Here is a 24,335-nt window from a genome sequence, read left to right as displayed (position 1 = left end):
ACGATAGGTAGGTCTTTATCGTTGGTTGCGAAACTCTGCGAGCGTTTGCTGGAATGCTTGCATGGATTGTTGCGCTTGGATCACTGCCTGCTGATCTCTGTAGGTCGCTAGCTGCGCGATTTTGCGGGATCGATCACTCGTCCACTTCTTGTAAAGAAAACTTTGGGCATCGCGAGTCGGCCTATGGAATTCGATAAATTGCTGGCCACAGCCAACTCCAACGATTAAACTCTGAGTGTCTGAAGAATCTGCGATCGGTGCTTTCGCGCAGCGAGTTGCGTTGTACGGGGGGGCATTTTCTGCTCGAGCGATTAGCTCGTTCACTAGTGCAGTCGAGTCGAAGATCGTGGGCTCTTGGTTAGGCGCCATACTGTCTTGATCGGCACCACTGAAGGATGACGCCGCTGTTGGATCAAGCAGCTCTTGTAGCTTATGCCTGGACTCGTTCATCGCTGCTGCCATCTCTGAAGATCTTGCAGTGAGTTGTTGCTGCAGTTGTCGCAACTCCTCCTCTTCTTCCTCCAACGTTTTACCACTGGCGCTGCAGACCTCCATTTCGCGCAGAGCAGCCCTGTATTTCCGGCACATAAAATACATCGCAACTGTCAGATAACATTGCTACCTACCCGATGCAACATCCAAGGCAGCATACTTTGTCGAGGCGATTTGATCTTGAATGTCCTGCGTCATTTGCTGTTTCATAGCTTCCAAAGCAGCGACGTTCGATGGTCGCGATGAGATTGTGCTCGTGTCGAGAACTCGGGGTTTTGTCGGCGGGTTCGGATCTTCCGGAATCTCCTTGTTTGTAGAGAGCTGCGATAGCTTTGAAAACAGTTTCGTTGTGTGCGGGAGGTCTTCACTTACTCGTGTACGTGTGACTCGCTTCTCATAGTTTGAAGCCGGAAGTAATGCAAGTTTGTGCTCGATTTGGTTGTCCATGCTCTCGTCGAATTCACCCCGCTTGAACTTTTCTACTCGCATTTGCGCCTCCGCCGCAACGCGATGCATTTTGTCATACTCAGCTTGGAGTTTCGCTAGTGCTATACCTTTGACGTGAAGCTGGTTATCGCTGGTTTCAAGCTTCTCTTCCAATGCACTTTTCTGCCTGAAACAGAACGAAATTTTGTAAAACAAAATTCCCACTTGAGGTCATCAACAGTAGCAAACCTACCTCTGAATATCTGTGGCGTTTGCAATGTGACAAGCCAATTCGCTGCGGCACTTGCGAAGATCTGTACGTAGCTCAGTGCAAAGCCGCTCCGTCTCGGTACGTCCAATGCGCAGTGCTGTAATCTCTTCTTCTAGCTGTAAAATACGTAGCATATCACTACATACACGGTGCTAGTTTGAGAAAGATTAGCATCGATGGACGTACCTCTACACGTTCGTTTTCGTACTGTGTTTTGTGCAAGCGAAGTAACTCCTGACCAGCACGCACTTCGACCTCCAGAATTTTTACTTGCGTCCTTGCCTGAGCTTCCAGGAAGTCTAGAAACTCAGCATTCGCCGAAGCTTTGGTCGCCAAGCTGTCGGCCGTTTCTCCGCTTCTAGCACCTGCCAATATCAAACACTCCTCAACCATATCAAGAATCTGTTGGTGTAGCTGGAGAACCGCGCGCTCGAACTCATTTGATAACTTGGTCGCTGATAACGCTGCAGAGGATGTACGTAGGATCTGCAAAACAAACCACATGGTCAGATCGAATCTCTCAATAAAAGCAATCTCTGCGCTACACTTATTACCGTTTCCATATCAAGAAGCTTGCTCTGAAGTACTTCTGTCGAATGTGCAGGATGCGAAAATGTGCTGCTGGTGGTCTGATCATATCTCGGAAGGTCATTCTCTGGCAGTCGATTAGCTCTTTGCGTAGTCGACTCCGACAAACCACTTGTGGTGTTATCCGCTGTCGATGTAGCCTTGGTCATTCCAAAAGCACTACTATCGATTGTTGAATCTTGGTGGTTTTCGATTGGAAATAATGGTGTTGAGAGTATGACGGCTCCTGTGGCAGGGTTTGTGATTGGATCTTCCTTGGTTGGTGCATGACGAGCTTGAACTGGGATAATTGGTTTCATATCACTGAGAACGCGCTCGTACTGGACTTGCTGAGTCACGCTTTCGTTCATTTCATTTTTGCCTTCAGCAGAGAAAGTATCGCGGAAAGTACTGCCTGATTCGATCGAAGCATGTTCTTGGTCCGGGGTTCGCGTGCTCTCTTCAGGTTGTTGTAGCTCCGCAGTAGAGACCTCTTCGAAACCTGGCGCTATCTCAGGATTGCTTGATTTGGCCGAGACGAGCTGACTTTGCTCCGTCAATTCGTCTTGACCGAGATTCTCCACTGTAGGTTTCGATGACACATTGTCATGGAATTCTTCTCTCGTCGATATAGAGTCAGCTATTCCATCGTCCACATTGGCTTGGTCTGCATTTGCATCAGTATCTACCTGCACAAGTTGCGCTGGTAGTAATTGCTCCGATGAATGTTCCTCATGTTGCAACTCTTCATCTTCGATATCCTCAACTACGATAGTCTCGTCGTGGGGCTGCTGACAAGCTCTTCCACTTAATTCTGGAATCAGCTGCGCTTGTATGTCTTCTGACAGACTTGATGCTTGAGGTGCCACCATACTGTTATTTGCTTTGGGATTCGTAGTGTCAGTCGACGTACCAGTCGCATCACCCTGAAGACATGAATTGTACGTAGTTTTTGAGTGCTTAGGGCTGTGTTCGTGTCGCTTTTCGCTTTGCCTTGGCTTGCGTCGACGGATCCGTATATTTGGAATCATTGTATGCTCAGCTTCCTCGGCACTTTCAGCATTAACGTAAGCTACAATTGCCCTACGCAAATAAGCACAGTTAGCGAAATGCTTATCCAGTTGCTCGTGGGTAGTTCAGTACCTGTTGCCTTGCTCGTTAATGCCGAGATTCTCGATCTCGCCAAATTTTCCAAACATTTCCTGAAAAAAAAAATACTGTAGTAATGAGGTCTTTTTCGTTCAAGGTTCCACAAAAAAAGTCGCTATTGTACCTCTAGCTGCTCAAACGTTAGGGTCAATTCTCCAGTATTCCAAGTAACTTGAACGAAATGCAGTTGTGTTGAGGGTTGGGTGGAAGGTATGTGGATAGGTGGAGGAGATACCAATTCTGGGATCGCCGGAATGTCCATTTCGGTTGCGCAGTCGTACGGCAGTACCGAGGCTTGTCGGATAAGGAACTCAGCGACGCATTTTCGATGACGCATCATGGTCTCTAGGAAGGGTGCAACAGAGATCCGAGTATTAGTACATCAAACTTGACAAAAGTGTGTAATTGCCTGGCCTACTCGAGCTCAACGTGGCTTTATCCTCCGTAGGCCGAATCAATGCGATGCCAACGTGCAAGGCCAGACTTGTCACATTCATCCTGCTGGGTCGACTTGCAGCAAGCTAGCACATCATGCGTGGTTGGTATCAGATTGCAGGTGCTAGTGTTGCTGCGACAACGTACATTATTCAAATGACCCAGGAAGACTTGTAGGAATTCCCGCGTGGTCGCGCGAATGTGTTTGAATTTCTCAACGACTGTCTGCCCCGCGTCTCCATCAATATGACCACTAGATGCAGCTTCCACAAGCTCGTGACTGATATCAGCAGGAACCAGTGGCGCATACATCTCGCTCAATATCTACGCATGAGCACAAGTTAACACAAACCGAAGATATGGATATGCATTCCTATCTATATTCCTACCTCCTTGGCAACGGTTGCGATGGAATGAGGGCTGTATAGAGTCAAATCAGGTAGGTTCCCTGGGGTTTTACAGAAACGAAGTATTTCCTTGCGCTCAAGCCCTACTCCAGCTTTGCTGTAAAGCCCTTCCTCTTCCAGGTGATTCTCGTCAAGGAACTGGACTAAGCGAGTGAGTTTGGCCAACATCGAAAGCGGGATCGATGTAGCCGATGATGCGGTGGCATCGCCACTGGCAAGACCTGCAGGGTTGCTGTTGGCCTTTCGAAATGAGGTTCTCGGAGACAAGAGCGCGCTTGTCGCCATCGCCTTGATCCACGAACGAGACTTCATCGATGCTCAACTCACGGGCTTGATAGATCGCTTGCAACTGCCGACGCTTTGCGTGTGAAACAAGTTGTGAGGGGAAATGTCCTTTATTGGGCCCAACAGACCTGGTGCTGTTGCTTCCTGAGTCTATTGACTCGGCATAGTGTTGGCGATGTATTGACGAGCGTCCTGTTCAGCAGACTCCACCAGACAGTCTTCAAACTCGCAGTCGCGGTCGGCGACGCGATAAACCCACGTGCCATCGACGCAAATCTTGATATCCCACGTACACGCTGAAGGTGACGTCAGAAAACTCACAACGTCTCCACTGTTACTACATTAGTATTACCCTGCGGGTTGTCGTCTGGCGTCGCAGTGGGGTGTCTAGCAAAACCACTACAAAAGACGCAGGTTGCCACCAAAATCAGCAGACGCACTGCACCACTCGCCGATGCCATGGTGAAGTTGTGCGTGGGTTCCTCCGGAAAGGAATGCAAAGAATAAGAATCTAGACGCTGATAGCAGCACGGGTCTAAGATCAAGTTGAAGTAGTATACGAATGATATTCATTGGTTTTGCGTGTTCGCGTCTATCTACCTACTTACTAGGAGTTGTTTCACTAAGTTGGCCCACGGCGAGGAGCTCCAGGTCTCCACGCACTTGCCGCACAAGCTGCGAAATATCCTCTTCGCCAGCGTGCTTCTGCTCCGCCGTTTGCAACAGGTGGCCCACGTGGTTCTGATGGCGCCTGAAGGCACCGGCCAGGTTGGACGTCCGCACAAGCGCTTGGAGTACGCGCAAACGGCGAGTCAAGACGACCACCTGCTGTTGAGCAGCCAAAAGCTCGTCCACGAATGAAGCAAAAATGTTTGCTTCACCATGAGCCAAAGTAGAGACACAAGCCTCCACCAGTAGTCGTTCCTGCTCACGCAAGTCAATCTCCTCCGGTGTGGCGGCTTGGTCGGACGACGGCGTCGCAGAGTAATTCGCCAAAATCTTCACACTCAAGGTTACCAGCTCTCGCTCCATCTCCGCAGGAATATCCGAACGTTGCTGGTGGCCCTCAACACTGCGGCTGGAATCGGAAGATACACACGTGCGGTAAAGCAGCACCAAGGTGTGCAGATCCGTGAAGTTCATTTCCTCCCGAGCCTGAGCCTTCGCAAGTGTCGGCGCTAAAATCTTCGGAAGAGAGTTGCCCAAGTTCATGGCGACGAATGTGCGGCACACATGATCCACAAGCTGCAGTTGCTGGCGCTGCTGGTGAGCGTTGGCTTCAACAGGAGCGAGCGCTGTACTCACCAGGAAACTCACGATGTGAGCAAGATCCACAGCCTCACGTCGCTGGAAAAGAATGTCCACCAGGAAGCTCTTCGCCTCGCTATAAATGCGAGAGCTCTTGCAGCAGCTTGCAAGAGCACGCAGTAGCGACACAGGATACCGAGGTAGATGGTACACAAGCGCCACGAAAGCCAGCTGGTCCGCCGCACCCAGAGCATCGAAGCGTGTCCTAGCCAGCATTCTCTGCTTCTCGTCCTCACTCATTGAAGGCGAAGGCACTGAAGCTAGGTCGAAGAAAGCAGATAGGTTCGTCAGCACGCTGTCCATCTGGTCACCACTGGCACACTCGGTCGGGAGCTGCTTGAGAACGGAGATCAATGCAAGCAAGCTGCGCCTGCCAAGCTCCATGTGCTGAGGGTCAAGCTGGCCGAGCAAGTCGGCAAGGCAGACTACCCACTGCATAACCATCGGCCACGGAAGCTTCTGACTCGGTCGCTGCTGACCACGCAACGCAATCTCCAACTGGTCGACAACAAACGCCGTGCAGCTACGGAAGCTCACCGACTTCGGCGTGCACAGCACGTAAAATTGCGTCACCGCCTCCAGTAAGAGGCTGCGCTCGTCAGCTGAGTTCTCCGCCGACGTGGGGGGACCGCTGCGCTGGGACACGGACGCCAAGATGAGCGTCACAACCTCGAGCAGCGGCTGAAGCACATTCTGCATACTGGCAACTGCACGGAGCTCAGGCGTTTCCTTGTACTTGGCAAGAGTGGTGACGACATACGCACACACGCGTTGCTCGAGCGATTCGCTCTGCGAAGCATCCTTGCCAGAACCGCGCATCAAAGCAGGAAGGCGGAGGTACTCGCACGCCAACTTCGAAAGTGCAGCGTTCATACCATGCCACCTGGACAGCACACCCAAACCGTCAGCCGCAGCTAGAGTCGCACTAGCGCTTGGGAGCATGGGGAAGCTCTCTGGTGCTAGAAGCTCTTCGCGCAGCTTCAGGGCTGCCTGGAAGAACTCCTTGTTGGCAGCGTCATCTGCCGAATCAACATTCAGCAAGTCGGTGTTGGCGCCAACCACAGCGGTCGTGCACTCCACAATGTACTTCATGTGCTCAACGTGAACGTCGGAGAGAGCGTCCGTGCTGCCTTCGAGGCACTCGAGCCACAAGTCCAGCAGTGCAGGCAGCAGCGCGCGCACTTTTTCCTGCCAGGACGCGCTCGCCTTCTCCCCCGTGCTAGTAGTCGCCGACGACGCAGCGAACATACTGGTCGCAACAAGCTGCGGAGCCGGGTACAGCAGCAGCGCCTTGGTCGTGGGCACCGAGGCCGAGCGCGCGCCCGCCGCTGCTGCGGCCTTGCCATCTCCCAGCCGCGTGCTCACCGACAGCAGCAGCTTGTGCAGCACCTTGAGCGCCGCGAACCGCAGCGCCAGCGCGCCCGAGGGCGCCTTGGGCTTTTTGCTCTTCTTCTGCCCGTTCTTGAGGTTCTTCCGCGCGCCCGCCGCCTTCTTCGAGGCGGCGCTGCTGGCCGCGTCCGAGCCCAGCAGCAGATCGTACGTGTTCTTCATGCGGATGCCCTGCGTCTGCGCGGCGCAGACCAGGTCCCCGAAGTTCTCCAGCAGCCTGGCCAGCGCCCCGCGGCCGGCGTCCTCCCGCAGCAGCTCGGGCGCGACGTCCACCAGCTCGGCGATGGCTTTGAGCGCGTCCTGCCGCACGCCCACCTGCAGGTGCGTGAGGCCGCTGCACAAGTACGTGGCCACGAGCGTGGCGAACGGCGCCAGCACGCCGCGCAGCACCGGCAGCACGGCCGCCCAGGCCTGCACGGCGGCCTCGCGCACCACGGCCTCCTCGTCCAGCAGCGTGGGCAGGAAGCGCTCCAGCAGCACGGCCGCGTTGGCGCGCAGGTTGGCCGCCGCCTCCTGCGCGGCCAGCTCCTTCAGGCCCTGCAGCGCGCGCTGGCGCACGTGCGCGTTGTAGTGGCCCGCCTGCTGCAGCAGCTCCGGCAGCGCCTGGCGCCGGTGCGTGAGCTGCGCGGCGCCGCTCTTGTCCTGCAGCAGCGACTGCTCCAGCAGGTTGATGCGCCGCGACGTGATGCCCACGGACGTCACGTTGGCGGCGGGCGCGGCGCGCCGCCCGACCTTGCGCTTGGGCCGCTTGAAGTCCGCCGGCTTCTTCTTGGTCTTGGTGGCGGTCGCGGCGCGGGCCATGGCGGTGGAGTTGGGAAGTGCGGCGTTGGCTGGTCATAGAGTCCAGACGGGTCATTGGACGAAATGCAGGTGGTGAGGGGAGATGCGATTGGTAGATACTCAGGTGGACGAGGGATGTCTATTGTTAGAGGACGTCAAATCAGGACGATTTACATGTATAACAAAAACGAACAGAAAGCAGATATGGGTCTATTTTGGCAGTGCTTCCGTAAATTACGGGTTGAACGAGGACAGCTCGCCGGGGTATTGCTCGTCGTACGCATTGTGGTATGCGCGCCAAATGCCAGCGTTCGGACTGTCGGTCGAGTCCAGCTTCAGAACCTTCTTGTAGATGACGTCCGGGGTCTTCTTTTCAGCCATCCATTGCTTGAACTGAGCGGTCTGCAGGTTCTTCGCGAACAGCTCCGTCTCTGGGTTCTTCGCTGCCGCTTGGATCATCGTCGCCAGCTTCTCGTCGCCGTAGCTCTTGGTGAACGTCTGAATCATCGTTGTCTCGGCGAACGGATACTCCTTGTTGAATGCCTTCATGTATGTGGTCCAAATCCTGAGCAGCGGACTGGTGAGCAAGGAATCTCCAGCCTCGTCAAACTTCAGGATTTTGAACAAGTTAGCCGGGTGATCTGGATTTGACATCCAGCTCTTGAGAACCTCGTTTTGAACTTGGTGGCGCCGGCCTTATTGACATTGTCAGCGGAAGCCAGGAACTTGATGAAGCCTCCTTCTTCTTTCTCAAACGCTTTTGTGAGGGTTTCCACAAAGGTTTTTGCTTCCTTTGTTTTTTTGCTGTTGTAAGCCTCCAGGTAGTTGGTCCAAGTGTTCAACGGCGCGATATCGAAAAAAGTATCGTCCACCTTGCCCAGCTTCAGTACGGGAAGGATCCTTTCCGGCGTGTTGTTGTAGCTCAGCCAACGCTTCAGCTGTGCAGCCTCCAGCTTCTCGGCGATTTCCTTGGTGCTCGGGTTCTTTGCAGCAGCGGCAAGTATGTTTGAGGACAGTCATGGCCGCAGCAAGAGACTCCTCGGGGTCTCCTTGGTTGAGCATTTGCACGAATTTGGCCCACGACTTCCACTCTATGCTCTCCAGGACGTTGGTCTTCACAGTGTTGACTTGTAGCAGTCCGAAGACCTTGTCTGCGGACGTTCTTGTGCTCAGGTATTCGTCTAGCTTATGCTGCGTCACCGCGTTTTGGACGCTGGTCCACACTCTTTCAATGAAGCCACCCCTCTCTTCGTCATCGTCGTCGTCAGCGGTTTTCGCGGATGTGTGCGTTCTCAGGCTTTTGCTAGAAAATTCGTCCGGATGATCAATAGCTGCGAGTCGGCGATGAGGGTTGGTTATCGTGGACTCTAGCGGTGCCGAGGTGGCATTGATACTTGTGGCGAGCACAGCAACAGCCAGAGCGATGTAGTCGATGCGCATGACGGCTTGCTTGGAGCTTGGAGCCTGTGGAGTGAGTGGTTGGAGGGTTGATAAGGAATGACTGTCGTCGATAAAGGCGTGAGGGTGGCGTTACGACGATCAAAGAGGACTCATGAACAGATCGTGAACAGATCATACATTTTGTTATGTAGCAAACGGGTGGTGCGATGATGAAAATGCAGCAGGTGATATCGGGTTGGCAGCGTGGGTGGAGCGTGCGTCGTCTTACCTGGAAAAAAAGTAGGCTCGCTCGCTGTTCTGCACACTACGTAGCCCAATATCGTGCTCTGGCTGTTAGTTAGAACTGCAATCCAATCTGTCCTACTGTAGATATGATTTCCATTTGCATATGCATGCAAGTAAATAAATCGCACGTCTCCCACAAAGGTTGTAAAATGAAACATGGGAGATCGGATTGGAGTAATGGTGACAATCTGCGGATAACCACTTTGATACTCACCATAAGATGGTACGGCAACTGCAGATGGGATAATTGCGTCCTGTAATCATCACGGGCATCCACGGTTCACGTACATATGTATTATCACAGTGTATAGTTTATGGTAGCAGCGATTCTATATTGACTAAAAGATGTGGATGATAACAATACAGAAGTTATTCTACTGTACTGGCATAACGCGCTAAGTCTTCACCTTCCCATGATACTCATGAGAGGCTGAAACACAAAACAATGGCATGCGCAAAGGCAATGAGCAATATAATACAACCGCTGTGAGGTTGAGTAGCCGACGCCACCACAGAGGTGGGTCGTGCTGACTTGAGATGCATCGCATGATGTAAGGTGCGTGGGTACGACATGAGGTCGTACCCCTTGGTTGTGACGAGAGCTGAATAAAGACCTCTCTTTTGCAAGCATCTTTCATTTGTGTGTGTATGCAACACAGTCACAGAGACAGTGACAGCTAGGTCAACTAAGCTACATCGAGGTCAGTTGCTCTTAGCCGTATCAGTAGCCTAGATTGAATGCACATCGCCTAGGAAGGCGGAGACGACAGTGCTGATCGTGGAGCTGAGGAGCACTCACTTCCCAATCGTGCACCTCAAGCACAAGTCGTCCCCCTTCCCAAGGCCGCGGTCATTTACCATCGCCACCGCCAGCGCACTCCTCTCCTACATCTACTTGGCATGGTTGCTGTGACGCGCAGTCACCGCCTACAGCCTATGGACACTAGCCGTCAGGTTATGAGCCTAAATGGGCTCTCGTTAAAGCACCTTCGGGTTGAGCACCTTCCGCACCTTTGCGCACCTTTGCGCACCTTCAGCGTAGAAGTTGCGCACCCTCGTGCACCTTCGAGCACCTTCACTTGAGCACCTTTGAGCACCTTTGGCACCTTTGAGCACCTTCAAAATGAAGGTGCGCAACTTTTAGATGAACGGCGGCGCAACTCGAATATTTGCAATAGCGCGGTTAGCGCTAACAAGTGAACCGGTTACACGCGTCACACCGGCGGTCGTAACCGTAGTGTTGATTCATTTGGCAATTCCTCACAGTCCGACACAGTGCTGTGCAAGGCAAAGTAATATCGATTAGAAATAAGAGTTCTAGTTCGCTGAGCTGCTACGTCTAGCTATTTCATGCACGCCTCGCTACGATAATCAATACTCAACAGCCCCTCAACTGTACCAACGCTAAAGTTATGCCTCGCTACGGGCAGACGCTGTGAAAATCTGTTGATCTTCATGTCGGTCGCTAACACTTCGGGATCATCGCTAAACTTTGCATCGGTAGAGGTTTGTACTTCATCACAGTCACGCAGAAGCTGCCACATGATGCATAGGCGCATCGCCTCAACGTCTCCGTCACCCACTGTCTTATTCAACTTGAAATTGGTGCCGTCGACGTTGACGTGACTATACGCTTGGGCCAAACATTGCACACCACAACTCACTTGGTCAGCTGGCGTGAGTGTTTAATCACTTCTTCCTCTAGAGATGGAGCGAAGACACCGAATTTACGTTGTGGCACATTAGTAGAGTCCAAAACGTTATTTGTATTATCCACAGCGTTCTCCTTCGACGGGCATGGCTCCGGTTGATTTCATCACATCAGGTTGAACCCGGACTATTCGCATCTCCACGTCCCGCATCACTATTTGCATCGCGAGCATGCCAAGCTTGAAGAAGTGGTAGCGTGTGTGTCTTCCATTTACTTCGAAGCAAATTCAAATTCGGAGCTGCGCCAAGTGGGTAGTAGAGAATCAACTTAAATTGAGGCATTACCGTTGTGGATACTGAACGGCTGACAATCTGGCGAACCCAATGAAGCCAATGCTTCAACGCTCGCATATACACAGGAACAACTATGTGGGCATAGTCCGTCATTCTGTGCACCGGCAGCTCAATTTCGTTGCCGTCTATGTTAAGAGGGCCCACCACGTAACACGGCGTCTTCTGGGGTGAGAATCGATAATGCAAAGCGCAGTGCATAACCATATCACTTAGCCTCGTTTCACCTGCAATATGATCCACAACATCAGTAAGCTCCAAGAATCCCCCCCCCTTCCTGTACTACCAGCACTGAATTTAAATTTCAACCATGACTCCGCCAAAAGTTGCGCAACTTCCTGGGCAATCTGAGAAATGGGAGGCATCGTTAATGGATCATACAGCACAACATTAACACCGTTCAGATGGCTCCAATCTCTTCGAATCCACTCGAGATAGTCCTCATAACGGCGGATGACGTCCCTCGCAATATATATCTGCTGAACCACATCTGCGTATCTCCTACAACTTGACAAATTAAAATTCACAGCAGCACTAAAGTTTTTAGTTTCAGAAATGCATCCAAAAGCTCCAAGATGCTCTCGTCTATAAGGTCGTTAGTACCTGGAGAGCAGCGTACAGTGCTTTGTCGGGGTTGTGACAGTGGCATGTCTTCTGTTGTTACATGTTTTATGAGCAGCTATACTACATACGGTATTTTATTACAGAGAAAATAGCAACAGTACCTCTTCAGTGATCCTAACCACCCACATGTTTGTTGTTGGGGAACGTTGTACCACAGCCCGGAAGTATGCAACGCATCCCCGGAAGCGATCGTTGCGTACGATACGCTTACCAGTTCCTTTTGAATTCTGGTGACAACCGAGCTTGCAGGAATACTTCTTGAATGCATGACTAAAAGCCAACGGAATCTGCTTGGTTGGGTGAGAACTGTTCCATTTATCACGTGTGGCTGAGTCGCGACACCGATAGGACACAAGATTTGTCTCCTGATATCGAGTCCAATACGCTTTAAATGCGCCCCAGTCTTCAAATTCCAACCCTTCCATCTTGGGAACCATGGTGCGAATTGGTGGGCGAATCACTTCACCAGCTACAAATTCAAGTTTAAACAACGACAGTATGCCAGTGTGATGCAATATTAAATAAATTGATGATAAAAAACAAATACCATACATGGTAGAACCGTTGGTTGGGTAGGCGGGAGTCGATCACAGTCACTGTCACGGTTTTCGAGCAATTTGGCTGAGCGTCCCGTTTGTTTAGCTACATGTGATTCCAACCACAAAACATTACAACATAACGCCACATCACACGTTTGCAAAGCACTGATTACCCTGTTGCCTTGTAGTCCTCGGCTTTTTCTTGTTCTTGTTAGTCTGATTCCGTTTACTCTTGCGTGACTTTTGCAGGAACTTCCCCTCCTCCGAGCAGTTGCTTTCTATGTCGCTGGACCCTCCGTCACTTGACCAGTGGCTGACAGTGTCACTCGATTCACCATTACATTCGTCTCGGCCTATGCATTGGATATTCGTGTTAGAAAAGCGTAGCTGTCGCAAACACCAACTACTTACGTCGTCCGCGCATTCGTTTTCGTTTTCTGTCGCGCTTGTTCTTGCGCTGGCACTTCCCTTTCCCTGACATGACGTGTAGTGGGTCTAACTTGACTCACTACTTTAGCTTACACGTTGCGCAACGTGTATGAGGAAGCGTAAGTACTTAGTAATTACTGAGGTTAATTATATTTGAATACACAAATATAATTTAACTTAGACAAGACTCCAAGTAGCTAGTTTAAGGTAAAATGAGAACTGTATTGTTTGTAAATTGATCTTCCTCCTAAATCTGCTAAAAACTGTTTATCATCTATGAAAGGGTTGGCAGCGGCTGGCTGTCAGAGCCCCGCTAATATGCATGTCTCTGATTGGTAGAAAGATGCTGCTTTCTACCAATAGGATCTTTGGGTAGGTGTGGACCACTCATTGTGGTGGCCCACTTCAATGTATCCATTGGTGTGTCTTATACCAAGATGAGGAAGTATCTAAAACTTTTAACAGATATCCTATCTGTTAAATTCACAAGTGGCTTATAGCCGCTTGTGCGTGTAACCCCGTTACACCATTCCACCCTTAAGGTTAGACGCGCGGGGTCCCCGCACGTCAATCTTCGGAATTGCCATTCGGCAATTCTCCGCGTTTGGAGAAGACATCCGCGCTCATTCAACGATGAGCGCGCCTCAAGAGAAGAAGACTTCGAAGTCGGTGGAGACTCATCTCTCCATCGACGACTACTTCGAACGCCAGAAGGCGAAGTATGGCGACGTCGTCGACTTCGACGACGACGATGAAGGCATGGAGGGCGAGGAGGACTCGCCCTCAAAGCGTAAAGACTCAGTGTCGAGCGAATCGCTCGACCCTCACGCCAAGAACGTTCGCCCGCGTGAAGGGGACGAATCGGACGCTTCGAGTTCGAAGCGTTCGCGTACTGAGAGCGATACCCCACTCGCTTCCGCTGGGGCTCTCAGTACTCCGCGCGCTGATGCTGCAGCGCGTGATGTCAAAGCTCAAGGCTCTCCGCGCGCTGCGCCTGCAGCGCGCGATCCATGGTTGCCGTCCGCGTCCGAGATCGCGGACCGGTTTGGGAACTCGGTACCTCCGAATGAGGTGCCGCTGTGCGTATGCAGCGCCATCAAAGATGACGCTGTGTCTGCCGAGCTGCACTTTGATGCGGAAACGCATCAAAGGCGCGATTACTACATCGGACTCTTTCATGAGCTCCGATGGTTTCAAAGCAAGAAGACCTCTTCTCGCAGCAAAGTGCCCGAATGGCAGGCACTTTGTCAAAGCTGGAACGCCTTTGTTGAGAACTTCAACAAGAGGCCGAGTGCTTACCGTGATCGGATTAAGCAAGCGCGTGATCGCTTCGAGACGTACTCGAAGCGTGGAAAGCTGGAGCAACTCCACGTTGCTGCGGAGGAGGCTAATGTGCCGTGCGCTGTGCCCGAGGGCTTTCAGTGCACGAAGTGCTTCCCAGGCGCGGTCCGCTTGAGCGACCGCGACCAGAACGGGTACACGTCGTTCCGTGTGCCCGAGAGTCTCAAAGAGCTCCGTGCTAAGTTCTTAGCACGTGAGGATTCGGGCGCTAGCGATGATCGCAGCGCTCGTGTTACTTCCGCTGCGCCAGCGCGTACTGTTCCTCGTACGCCCTCACCATTTCCGGAACGTCCTCCAGCAAGACGTTCCGCGGCTCCCATGTATCTTGATGGGGAGGAAATCCTCTCCAACGAATACGAAAACGAGTCCCTTGAGGGTTTGTTTTCGGAATACTATGGTCAACAATCCGCTCAACAATCCAGCGGATTGAGCCGCGGGCGTCACGGATCGGCGGTGGCGGGGGTGGGAACACGCCCCGGGTATGATCAGCCCCGGGCTGATCAGTATGCGCCTCTCCACGACCGGGTGACCGTCGTGGAGCGTCTGCAGGGCGCTGAGTTCACCGCCCTGAAGCAGGAGCTGGCGAACCAGAAGGCCCAAGTCGCGGCGGTCTCACAGACCGCCTCGAATATCCAGGTCGAGCTGGGGACCCAGATGAAGGGGTTGCTCCAGCGCGTCCGCGCGCTGGAGGAGAGGCTGCTCGTCGCCGAGGCCAAGGCTCCCGCTTCTGCCTCGGCTCCTGCCGAGGCTTCGTGTCAGCCGAGCTAGATGGCTCGTGCTGCAGGTATGGCTTCAGCCGTCCGACGTAAAAGGTCGGATGGAGGCGCATGCTAGACGGTATGTCTAGCGTGTATGCGTTGCCGTGCTGTGTCAACACAGTGAACGGCCAGATGAAGCGCGGAGCAAGCTTGCTTGCTCCGAAATCCGAAACGGCATGTCTAGACAGGTTTTGTGTAGCTAACAAAACTAATGAACCAACTTTAAATTCATTTGTGTTGCCTCTGCCCGCATTGTCTGCGTTCAGCTTCTGTTGATCAACAGAAGCTGCTATAGTGTCTTGGACAAACCGAATCACGGCTTGTCTTTTGGTGATGAAACTGATTGCATCCGAGCTGAAGTCATTCAGCTCGCTCTCCGCTAGAGGCCCGGCCTCTGCGTGGTTCTTCGCGGTGTCTGCGCCCTGCGCAGACCCGTGGTCGTTGGCCTTGTTGTTGGGGGAGTCTGCGCCCTGCGCAGACTCATGTGGTTTGTCCATTGTTGCAGCTGACACTGTGCAAGTGCCAGCGGTTTTCTGCGGCTGCTGTATTGCAGTCGTAGATCCTCCCCCACTTAAAGTGGGAGTCACCACTCCGAGTAAACTCGGTAGACGTGGATGCCGCATAGCATTCACGTAGAACGGTGTATGCCCGGTCGAGGCATGCACTGAGTTATTGATGGCAAACTCTGCCATCGATAAGCACTCGCTCCAGTATTGGAACGAGTGAGCGTAGCTCTTCAACATATCGACGAGCACGCGATTCACGCGCTCGGTTTGACCGTCCGTCTGCGGATGATCCGCAGTCGACATGGAAAGCTGGCTCCCAAGAAGTGTAAACACTTCTTGCCACAGGTGCGCTGTGAAGCGCGGGTCTCTGTCCGACACGATGTCGGACGGCATGCCATGGTGTTTGAACACCATGTCGACGAACAGACGGGCCGTCTGCTTCGCGGTCACTTCTGCCGGCACCGCAGCAAGATGCACCATCTTGCTGAAGCGGTCGACGAAGACCACAACACCGGTATTCCCTCCGCTGTCCGGGGGAAGACCAAAGATGAAGTCCAATGACATGGACTTCCAACACTCCGACGGAGTCGGTAGTGATTGTAACGGAGCCTGCGCCATTCGCGCAGGCTTTACGCGTTGGCATACCTCGCAAGCACGGATGTACTTGCGCACCCACTTATACTGGTGGTGCCAGTAGAAGTCGCGCGTGAGTAGGACGTATGTCTTCTCACGTCCGAGATGTCCCGCAGTCAGGGCATCATGATATTCGTACATGATCCTGAGTCGCAGGTCATGGTCATTCGGCACGACAACGCGATCCGCGTTGTCGTCGACTGCATTGTAAAGAACCAGTCCGTCGTGCACACGAAAGCGGTGTGCACGCGCTCGAAGGTGCTTAGGCAGCTTCTGACGGGACTTGTCAGAAGGCGCTGTGCCATAGGCCAGCGAGAGCTTCGCGTCCGCGTCGTGCGCGTACGCGGCCTTCACATCATCCAACAGGGACGATGTGGGTTTGCTCGATCGCATGACGTCAATGGCATTGACGTCAACAGCATCTGCATAGTCCGGTCGACGTGATAATGCGTCGGCCACTACATTCAATCTTCCGGGTTTGTATTCGACCCGGAAGTTATACTCCGCAAAGAATGAGAGCCATCTCGCCATTCTTTGTGATATGTGTGGCGACTTCACTGCGGTGCGCAGTGAAGCATGGTCGGTGTAGACCACAAATGGTCTACTTCCAAGCAGATACACTCGGAACTTTGCGAGTGCGTATTTCATGGCAAGGAGTTCCTTGTCATGCACCAGATAGTTGCGCTCAGCTGGCTTCAGCTGACGCGATTGGTAGTAGACGACACGATCACGCCCCTCGTGATCGTGCTGCATCAACGCGCATCCGATCGCAAAATCGGATGCGTCACACACTACGTGAAATGGGCGATCTCGGTCAGCCACTGCCAAGATCGGCGCCTCAGCCAAGCCCCGCTTGACTGCATCGAATGCCTTCTGGCAATCGGGTGTCCAATTCCACACAGCTTCTTTCTTGAGAAGTTGTGACAACGGGCGGATCTTGCCCGCGTAATCCTCCACGTACTTGCACAAGTACGTGGCCAAGCCAAGGAACTGCCTCAGTTCCTTGACACTTGAAGGCGTTGGCCATTCATTGATCACTCTGACCTTTTCCGGGTCAGGGCGAACACCATTCTTCCCTACGAGACACCAGAGGACGGGTATCTCGCTCGCCCCGAAGATACACTTCTTCAGGATCGCGTAGAGCTTATGTGTTCTCATAAGCTCAAGTAGCTTCCGGAGATGCACCCTGTGCATCTCTACATCGGTCTTCCCGTCCACAGCCCGGCTGTGGATGAACACATCATCGAAGTAGCTCGGTGCAAAGTCGCGCACCGAGCGCAACAAGTGCGTCACGCACCTGTTGAAAGTCGCAGGGGCGTTCTTAAGCCCCTGTGGCATTACTAGCCATTCCCAGAGCATGCCGCTTGGCGTGCTCACTGCCGTGAGAGGGATATCGCTCTCACGCATTAGGATTTGATAAAATCCATCTCGTAAGTCGAGAGCACTGTAAACGGTGCTCCCGGCCATCGAATCGATGATAACATCTTTTCGCGGTATCGGCGTCTGCGCCGGTACCGTCGCATCGTTCAGCTTGTTGTAGGCATGAACGATGCGCCATCCGCCCTGTGGCTTCTTGACACAGAACGTCGGAGCACTGTGCGGGGACTTTGATTCCCGCACTTGTCCTGCTTTGCGACGACTTTCAAAGAAGTCGTCGATCGCTTTCACTTGCTCTCGCAGCAGTGGCCACTGCCGCGTGACACAGTACTTCGTGCCCGGCACGAGATCAATCTCGTGCTGAATGCCCTTATCCTGCGGAAGCTCCGCAGGAATGTCTTCCGGGAGTACGTCTTTGTACTCCCTCAACAATTCGTAATAGGGACTCGACTTCAGCGAGTCCCAACCTTGTTCCTCGAAGCGCTCTCGCTTCGTCTTCGCACTGAGAGTGTCTTCGCTCTCAGTGGTACTTCCCATGAAGAGCTGCCTAAGCTCTTCGCTCTCGCTCGCCGTTCTTTCGCTGTCCGAAAGAACGCAGACTTGCTCGATGCGTCCATCGTGCAAGTCGCGCGTGAAGCGCTTCCAGCTCATGGCTGGAAGCGAAGTCAACTCCGATGCCGTCGTCGGAGGACTAGCGAGTTCCATGGCACGATACTGGAATCCAGTATCGGTGCGCGTCAAGACGCTTAGCGTCTTGACATTCGGCGTCACCGCCGCAGTCTGCCCAGCAGATTGCTCTTGTTGCGTCTCGGTCCCGGACCGAGACTTGCGCAGCGTTTTCCGCTTGCGCCGTCTTTTTGTTGTGCGGAGCCGGGCTCCGCACAGTTGTTCTTCTGGTCCAGGCCCGGCCGTGGACAGTTGTTCGCCGGCGGACCCTGTCCGCGGGCGCGCGGTATCAAGCCCAGCTTGACCGCATGTTCCATCGTGCAGCCCGGTTGCACGGAAATGTGTTCTTTCACCGGTAGACCCTGTCTGCGGGCGCGCGATATCAAGCCCGGCTTGATCGCATGGCGCTTCGTCGTGCAGCCCGGCTGCACGACAGCATGCAAATTGCGTCAGTGCCGTACGTTTGCAACCGTCCGCACTGTTTGCAGCGTCAACTCCCGGAGTTGACACGCCTTCGTCACCTCGACGCCATTCATTGGCGGAGCCCCTCATGACCGAGGGTTCGTCGGCTCCCGGAGCCGACGCGTCGTCGTCGACCTGACCGCTTCGGGTCAGGGACTGTCCCTTACACGCTTGAACGTGGGTGTTGGTTCCCGGAACCAACACATCTTTTTCTTCCGACGTCGGCAGCATTGCCGACGTGGGTCTCACTTGTGCGCGCCCTCGCGCACTTCTTGGGCACTCCGGGACAGCAGCATAAAGCGCTGTCTCGACTGGTGAGCCGCGCGCACCAGCAGGTGCGCGCGCTGCGGTAACAGGGCCATCGCTCTCTGTTCCGCTGTCGCGTCCGAAGCGCACGAGCGTGCGCTTCTTCCAGTCTATCACCGGATCATGCCGTGCAAGCCACGGCATGCCCATTACTACGTCGAACTTATCGTCCAGGTCCAGGACGATAAAGTGTTCGACAAACACTCGTTGTTTGTACGAGAAGCGCACGTTCACGACGCGCTTCTCGGTCTTTACGATGGCACCTGTTGCCAGTCGTACCTCCAGAAGACTTCGAGGTACATTTACTTCCTCGAAGTCAAGTCTCGACAGGCTTCGTAGTCGAACAAAGTTGTTCGACGCGCCTGAATCTACCAAAGCTCGAAGAGAGTCACTCGCTCTCTTCGAGTAAATCTTCAAGATGACTAGGTTTGGCCTGTCATCTTATTTCTTGCAGTGAGAGTTAGTCTCACTGGGGGCTGCAGTCCTCAGTGTCGCGTGCCCGATGTCGGCACGCGTGACTGCATTACCAGTAGGGCGCCCCGCGCCTACTGGATGTTCGCGTTTTTTGTTGGTCCGCGGCGATGCTAGGCATCGCCACGACGGCCACCTCCAGGGGGCATGGGAGCTGTGCACTCCCGTGCAATGTGACCGATCCTTCCGCAACGGAAGTATCGCACGTTGCCTCCCTGCTGCTGGTAACCAGCAGTTGTTGCGTTCGAGAGGTCCATCGGTTCTGGACCTCCCGGCCTCGCTACCGGGCGCGGTTGCGGCCTCGGCACGTTCACATGGAGTTTAGCCTGCCGCAGGCTAAACTCTTCTTGCATGGCAAGAGTAATCGCAGCTTCGAGAGTACTCGGGTACTCTCGGAAGAGATAGGTCTTCACAGGCCCATCTCTAAGTCCTTTCATGAACGTGACGACCTTGGTCGCCTCGTCAATCGGGTTAGTCACGATATTTGATACCAAATATCGTGCGCGCTGCGCGTAAGCATGGACGTCATGCTTACCCTGCTGAAGGTCGAGGAACTCCGCCCTCGACCGGAACTCGTTTTGCGGGGGCTCAAACGCTTGTTTGAGCTCCTCTTTGAACACTTCGTACGTGCTGAAGCACGTAGGATCGGAGAGTCGGCGTCCATACGCCCAACCCCTTGCGCGTCCGCCAAGGCAGGACATGGCGAACGCGACCTTCGACAGCGGGTCGACGATGCGTCGAGCCGCTATGGCTGTGTTGAGCTCGACAAGCCACCGGAGGAGAGGCTCGCCCTCTCTTCCCACGTAATTGCTTACGCTCAATTTCAATGATTGAGCACGCGGTGTCGTCCCTGACGACGCCGTCACTGAGGAAGCAGCGTCACGCTGCTCCTTCATGATGAACCCCAGAGCAACACCATGTTGCTCCGTCGGCGATAGCGTACGCAGCATCGTAGCTATCGCCGCTTCTCCAATGACTGTTGACAGTCGTTGGAGGGCCTCCCACTCTGGGTCAGACAGGTGGGGGCAGTCAGCGCGTGCAACATGCGTTGCAGGCGTGTTGGAGCTCTCCATGGGCACCTCCGTGCTCATGGGGTTTCTCGCTCCGCGTTCGTACACCGCGTACGAACGTCAAGCGATCGGTCGTTGGACGGACTACAAAGTGCTACCAGGTGTAGTGGGTCTAACTTGACTCACTACTTTAGCTTACACGTTGCGCTACGTGTATGAGGAAGCGTAAGTACTTAGTAATTACTTGAATTAATTATATTTGAATACACAAATATAATTTAACTTAGACAAGACTCCAAGTAGCTAGTTTAAGGTAAAATGAGAACTGTATTGTTTGTAAATTGATCTTCCTCCTAAATCTGCTAAAAACTGTTTATCATCTATGAAAGGGGTTGACAGCGGCTGGCTGTCAGAGCCCCGCTAATATGCATGTCTCTGATTGGTAGAAAGATGCTGCTTTCTACCAATAAGATCTTTGTGCAGGTGTGGACCACTCATTGTGGTGGTCCACTTCAATGTATCCATTGGTGTGTCTTACACCAAGATGAGGAAGTATCTAAAACTTTTAACAGATATCCTATCTGTTAAATTCACAAGTGGCTGCAAGCCACTTGTACGTGTAACCCCGTTACAGGTGGTAGCGGCGGGTGCCGCAACGGAGGTTCTCCAGCACGACAGAGCCTCTTCAATCTGCGCTGACCAGACGACGCATCAACAAACCCGAACAGGAGTTGGCATCAACACTTGTGGGATCAACCATCACGACAGTTTGTGGCAATTCATGCGAACTTAGCGATGTTTCCTGCGAACTTGGTGAAGATGCATGCGCACCTAGCAACGGCACCACTGAGGACTCCACAGCATGCACCAACTCGTCCATGGCGAGAGTGACATCATAGGGTATGGTCAGAGCAAGGCGCTCAATAGTGTCCGAGGCTGGGAATTCGTGGCGTTCAACAACGTCGAGGCGTTCAGCAATGTCAGACACAGTGGTCGCGGGGCGCACTGTATTATCAGGAACGGTACTCTCCGAAGGCACCACCTGTAACGGGGTTACACGTACAAGTGGCTTGCAGCCACTTGTGAATTTAACAGATAGGATATCTGTTAAAAGTTTTAGATACTTCCTCATCTTGGTGTAAGACACACCAATGGATACATTGAAGTGGACCACCACAATGAGTGGTCCACACCTACACAAAGATCTTATTGGTAGAAAGCAGCATCTTTCTACCAATCAGAGACATGCATATTAGCGGGGCTCTGACAGCCAGCCGCTGTCAACCCCTTTCATAGATGATAAACAGTTTTTAGCAGATTTAGGAGGAAGATCAATTTACAAACAATACAGTTCTCATTTTACCTTAAACTAGCTACTTGGAGTCTTGTCTAAGTTAAATTATATTTGTGTATTCAAATATAATTAATTCAAGTAATTACTAAGTACTTACGCTTCCTCATACACGTAGCGCAACGTGTAAGCTAAAGTAGTGAGTCAAGTTAGACCCACTACACCTGGTAGCACTTTGTAGTCCGTCCAACGACCGACTGCTTGACGTTCGTACGCGGTGTACGAACGCGGAGCCGAGAACCCCATGAGCACGGAGGTGCCCATGGAGAGCTCCAACACGCCTGCAACGCATGTTGCACGCGCTGACTGCCCCCACCTGTCTGACCCAGAGTGGGAGGCCCTCCAACGACTGTCAACAGTCATTGGAGAAGCGGCGATAGCTACGATGCTGCGTACGCTATCGCCGACGGAGCAACATGGTGTTGCTCTGGGGTTCATCATAAAGGAGCAGCGTGACGCTGCTTCCTCAGTGACGGCGTCGTCAGGGACGACACCGCGTGCTCAATCATTGAAATTGAGCGTAAGCAATTACGTGGGAAGAGAGGGCGAGCCTCTCCTCCGGTGGCTTGTCGAGCTCAACACAGCCATAGCGGCTCGACGCATCGTCGACCCGCTGTCGAAGGTCGCGTTCGCCATGTCCTGCCTTGGTGGACGCGCAAGGGGTTGGGCGTATGGACGCCGACTCTCCGATCCTACGTGCTTCAGCACGTACGAAGTGTTCAAAGAGGAGCTCAAACAAGCGTTTGAGCCCCCGCAAAACGAGTTCCGGTCGAGGGCGGAGTTCCTCGACCTTCAGCAGGGTAAGCATGACGTCCATGCTTACGCGCAGCGCGCACGATATTTGGTATCGAATATCGTGACTAACCCGATTGACGAGGCGACCAAGGTCGTCACGTTCATGAAAGGACTTAGAGATGGGCCTGTGAAGACCTATCTCTTCCGAGAGTACCCGAGTACTCTCGAAGCTGCGATTACTCTTGCCATGCAAGAAGAGTTTAGCCTGCGGCAGGCTAAACTCCATGTGAACGTGCCGAGGCCGCAACCGCGCCCGGTAGCGAGGCCGGGAGGTCCAGAACCGATGGACCTCTCGAACGCAACAACTGCTGGTTACCAGCAGCAGGGAGGCAACGTGCGATACTTCCGTTGCGGAAGGATCGGTCACATTGCACGGGAGTGCACAGCCCCATGCCCCTGGAGGTGGCCGTCGTGGCGATGCCTAGCATCGCCGCGGACCAACAAAAACGCGAACATCCAGTAGGCGCGGGGCGCCCTACTGGTATGCAGTCGCGCGTGCCGACATCGGGCACGCGACACTGAGGACTGCAGCCCCAGTGAGACTAACTCACTGTAAGAAACAAGATGACAGGCCGAACCTAGTCATCTTGAGGTTTACTCGAAGAGAGCGAGTGACTCTCTTCGAGCTTTGGTAGATTCAGGCGCGTCGAACAACTTTGTTCGACTACGAAGCCTGTCGAGACTTGACTTCGAGGAAGTAAATGTACCTCGAAGTCTTCTGGAGGTACGACTGGCAACAGGTGCCATCAAAGACCGAGAAGCGCGTCGTGAACGTGCGCTTCTCGTACAAACAACGAGTGTTTGTCGAACACTTTATCGTCCTGGACCTGGACGATAAGTTCGACGTAGTAATGGGCATGCCGTGGCTTGCACGGCATGATCCGGTGATAGACTGGAAGAAGCGCACGCTCGTGCGCTTCGGACGCGACAGCGGAACAGAGAGCGATGGCCCTGTTACCGCAGCGCGCGCACCTGCTGGTGCGCGCGGCTCACCAGTCGAGACAGCGCTTTATGCTGCTGTCCCGGAGTGCTCAAGAAGTGCGCGAGGGCGCGCACAGTGAGACCCACGTCGGCAATGCTGCCGACGTCGGAAGACAAAAGATGTGTTGGTTCCGGGAACCAACACCCACGTTCAAGCGTGTAGGACAGTCCCTGACCCGAAGCGGTCAGGTCGACGACGACGCGTCGGCTCCGGGAGCCGACGAACCCTCGGTCATGAGGGGCTCCGCCAATGAATGGCGTCGAGGTGACGAAGGCGTGTCAACTCCGGGAGTTGACGCTGCAAACAGTGCGGACGGTTGCAAACGTACGGCACTGACGCAATTTGCATGCTGTCGTGCAGCCGGGCTGCACGACGAAGCGCCATGCGATCAAGCCGGGCTTGATATCGCGCGCCCGCAGACAGGGTCTACCGGTGAAAGAACACATTTCCGTGCAACCGGGCTGCACGATGGAACATGCGGTCAAGCTGGGCTTGATACCGCGCGCCCGCGGACAGGGTCCGCCGGCGAACAACTGTCCACGGCCGGGCCTGGACCAGAAGAATAACTGTGCGGAGCCCGGCTCCGCACAACAAAAGACGGCGCAAGCGGAAAACGCTGCGCAAGTCTCGGTCCGGGACCGAGACGCAACAAGAGCAATCTGCTGGGCAGACTGCGGCGGTGACGCCGAATGTCAAGACGCTAAGCGTCTTGACGCGCACCGATACTGGATTCCAGTATCGTGCCATGGAACTCGCTAGTCCTCCGACGACGGCATCGGAGTTGACTTCGCTTCCAGCCATGAGCTGGAAGCGCTTCACGCGCGACTTGCACGATGGACGCATCGAGCAAGTCTGCGTTCTTTCGGACAGCGAAAGAACGGCGAGCGAG

General features: G+C 53.6%; 3 protein-coding genes across 4 annotated transcripts; all 3 read right to left on the bottom strand.

Annotated features, from left to right (window-relative positions):
- Nucleotides 1–15: 15 nt before the first annotated feature.
- Nucleotides 16–3,245, bottom strand: IUM83_05498 (uncharacterized protein; the record flags this gene model as incomplete). The annotated part of the gene is made up of 8 exons (XM_067929639.1): nucleotides 16–571; nucleotides 653–1,105; nucleotides 1,172–1,305; nucleotides 1,376–1,675; nucleotides 1,744–1,778; nucleotides 2,670–2,839; nucleotides 2,900–2,958; nucleotides 3,030–3,245. 8 exons carry the CDS (start codon nucleotides 3,243–3,245, stop codon nucleotides 16–18), a joined length of 1,923 nt encoding a protein of 640 aa, XP_067799539.1.
- Nucleotides 3,246–4,632: 1,387 nt separating this feature from the next.
- On the bottom strand, nucleotides 4,633–7,530 carry IUM83_05497 (uncharacterized protein; the record flags this gene model as incomplete). The annotated part of the gene is made up of 1 exon (XM_067929638.1): nucleotides 4,633–7,530. One exon carries the CDS (start codon nucleotides 7,528–7,530, stop codon nucleotides 4,633–4,635), a length of 2,898 nt encoding a protein of 965 aa, XP_067799585.1.
- A 213-nt stretch (nucleotides 7,531–7,743) lies between these two features.
- On the bottom strand, nucleotides 7,744–12,840 carry IUM83_05496 (Avirulence protein (Avh); the record flags this gene model as incomplete). Of its 2 annotated transcripts, none has more annotated exons than XM_067929637.1 (8): nucleotides 7,744–8,086; nucleotides 8,179–8,492; nucleotides 11,302–11,423; nucleotides 11,506–11,543; nucleotides 12,238–12,289; nucleotides 12,373–12,462; nucleotides 12,533–12,712; nucleotides 12,771–12,840. In XM_067929637.1, the coding sequence occupies 8 exons, from the start codon at nucleotides 12,838–12,840 to the stop codon at nucleotides 7,744–7,746; spliced, it is 1,209 nt and encodes a 402-aa protein (XP_067799583.1). The 2 variants fall into 2 exon arrangements, with proteins under 2 accessions (XP_067799583.1, XP_067799584.1); XM_067929636.1 differs by having other exon boundaries at nucleotides 12,373–12,441.
- Between the last annotated feature and the right edge of the window lie 11,495 nt (nucleotides 12,841–24,335).

The sequence above is a fragment of the Phytophthora cinnamomi genome (genome assembly GCF_018691715.1).
Source record: "Phytophthora cinnamomi strain GKB4 chromosome Unknown Contig4, whole genome shotgun sequence".
In the NCBI taxonomy this organism is placed as follows: Eukaryota; Oomycota; class Peronosporomycetes; order Peronosporales; family Peronosporaceae; genus Phytophthora; species Phytophthora cinnamomi.
The sequence above is the reverse complement of the archived record's forward strand: the minus strand, read 5'-3'. Positions and strand labels throughout refer to the sequence as shown.